The 2,500-nt window shown below is 34.5% G+C and overlaps 1 protein-coding gene across 3 annotated transcripts in view; it reads left to right on the top strand.

The window, feature by feature from the left end:
* Positions 1-2,343, top strand: part of LOC311057686 (butyrophilin subfamily 3 member A3-like) — a 10,523-nt gene extending 8,180 nt beyond the window's left edge. For 2 of the 3 annotated variants that reach the window (XM_084074715.1, XM_084074713.1), the window contains exons 5-7: positions 333-353; positions 756-779; positions 1,455-2,343. In XM_084074715.1, coding sequence (XP_083930841.1) covers positions 333-348 — 16 coding nt within the window. In that variant the 3' untranslated portion in view covers positions 349-353; positions 756-779; positions 1,455-2,343. The remainder of the gene's footprint in view (positions 1-332; positions 354-755; positions 780-1,454) is intronic. The other variant, XM_084074714.1, reaches the window with a different exon arrangement.
* Positions 2,344-2,500: the final 157 nt, after the last annotated feature.

The raw sequence follows: 2,500 nt of genomic DNA, 5'->3' as shown, positions 1-2,500 counted from the left end.
TAAAATAGGGTTAAAGCGGTTAATATAATATATATATAATGTAGTCATTTATTTCTGCAAAGTAACTAGTAACTAAAGTTTTCAAATAATTGTAGTGGAGTAAAAGTACAATATTTGCCTCGGAGATGTAGTGGAGTAAAAGTAGAAGTATAGACAATTGGAAATGCTCCGGTAAAGTAAACGTACCTCAAAATTGTACTGTACAAGTACAGTACTTGAGTAAATGTACTTAGTTACTTTACACCACTGTCATTTATATATCTATAATGATAACGATGTGAATCGTAATGATGGTGTGATCACTGACCAATCACTGTCTCACATCTCAACAGCCTCCTCCCCATATAAAAGAGGTAAGTGTGTGTGCGTGCGTGCGTGTGTTTGTGTGTGTACGTACGTGTGTGTGTGTGTGTGTGTGTGTGTGTGTGTGTGTGTGTGTGTGTGTGTGTGTGTGTGTGTGTGTGTGTGTGTGTGTGTCTGTGTGTGTGTGTGTGTGTGTGTGTGTGTGTGTGTGTGTGTGTGTGTGTGTGTGTGTGTGTGTGTGTGTGTGTGTCTGTGTGTGTGTGTGTCCACACGCATGTACCTTTTGACTGTGTAATTGCACGAGTAATACAGAAAGCACAGATGGTAATGTAATCCAATAGTTTCAGGTAAACAGGATTATATTGATCCAACATTTATTAACACCAGAAATGTACATTATAAGAGTTTAACATTATGTGTAATATGTATACCTGCAACCTTTCTCTCTTTAGATGTGAATGAGGCTCAAGTTGTATGTAAGTATACTCCATCCATGTTCTTACATGTCTTAGCAGCAATCAGGTGCTGCACTGCATGTGTCATTTTACTCTGGTTAATACATTAAATTAAATATAACTAATAGAATTGTTTCATTTAAAGCGGCACTATGTAACTTTCTTTTATGAATACATTTTAATTTTGTCCAATCTGTATGGTAGAGTATGTTAATACAATATATCTTGTACAAAGAGTATGTTAATACAATCTAATTTATACAATCTGTATGGTAGAGTATGTTAATACAATATAACTTATATAATCTGTGTGGTAGAGTATGTTAATACAATAAACTTATATAATCTGTGTGGTAGAGTATGTTAATACAATAAACTTATATAATCGGGGTGGTTGTATTTTGTCTCCCTGCTCTTCTATTGAGACATTTAGATCGTGTCAAAGGTCATGTCTCACCTAGACACATGATCTGACACAACTTTTGACCTGAAGGTCAAGATTCAATTCAATTAAATGTATCCCCTGGGTAAGCAGGCAGGCTCTATTAGCTTAATGGTAAAGAATTCAGCACTTGCACAGGAAACAGGGTTCAAATCCGGGGCAGAAGAGGAAAGTTATTTTAAGTTATTTATTCGTTCACACTGTCCATTTAAACGGCGGTTTAAGACAATGTCATTTTCTACCTCTATTCACAGAGACTCAGAGACAACATGTGGATCAAACAGGTGATGTTACTGACGTCAAAGACTGGCCTTTAAGTGCTGCCTGTGATAGACAAAATGAGAAAAAGGAGTGCGTCTTTTTGGCAAAGAGTAAAAATCCAAAAACAAGATGCTCTCTGGTACAACTGGATGACAAAGATTTGAGAAGGAAAAAGACCACGGCAATGCTATGGAACAAATCATCAGTTCCAACGGGCATCGGCCTAGTAGCAATAGTACTGGATATGATATGAACATTTTGAAACATAATAAAATATAATGCAATTATAGGAAATGCCAATATGGAATGAGATAAAGATTATACCTACTTGAACATTATTTATATGTGTAATAATGCGAGAGTGCGGACAAGCCAACACCAACTCCGGACTCCGGAATTGCTGCCCTCCACTACCTATGGAAACTTCTAGGGAATGCAAACTCTAGGGAATGCTGAAACTATGAAAACTGTATGAAAACTATGAAAAATGTACTCTTTGAATTTCACTCTGGTTTTAGTCTATGGGGGCAATTTAATATGAAGTTTTAATGGTGATGTTTTTTGGGGGGTTGTTTTGTTTGGTGTGTGTATAGTGTATTAATTTAATGTATTTACGTGTATTTTCCTGGTGCCTGCGTGTGTATTGTTACTATGAAAGTACTCTTGTACAAATCATACCTTTTTCCTCATCTCCATGTGTGATGTTTGAACCTCCACAACACTGACAGCTTGTAGATCTGCTATTTCTAAAATGAAATCATGGCACAGACAAAATGTTGACAAATCTTCTCTCATGGGGGTCCCTGGGAAAAACGAACAAACAACATTTTAGATCGGGTCCGTTGCCAAATACAAATCAATTTGCTTAACATAAACATGTTTCACCCCAAAAAAGTATTATATATATATATATATATATATATATATATATATATATATATATATATATATATATATATATATATATATATATATATTATATATATTATTATATTATTATTTCAAAAGATTTTAAAAAGTTTAAATAAAAAATAATCAC

This window comes from Gymnoscopelus microlampas, assembly GCF_963454915.1.
Source record: "Gymnoscopelus microlampas genome assembly, chromosome: 12".
In the NCBI taxonomy this organism is placed as follows: Eukaryota; Metazoa; Chordata; class Actinopteri; order Myctophiformes; family Myctophidae; genus Gymnoscopelus; species Gymnoscopelus microlampas.
Note: the sequence above shows the minus strand (reverse complement) of the source record. Positions and strands in the feature narration are given on the sequence as shown.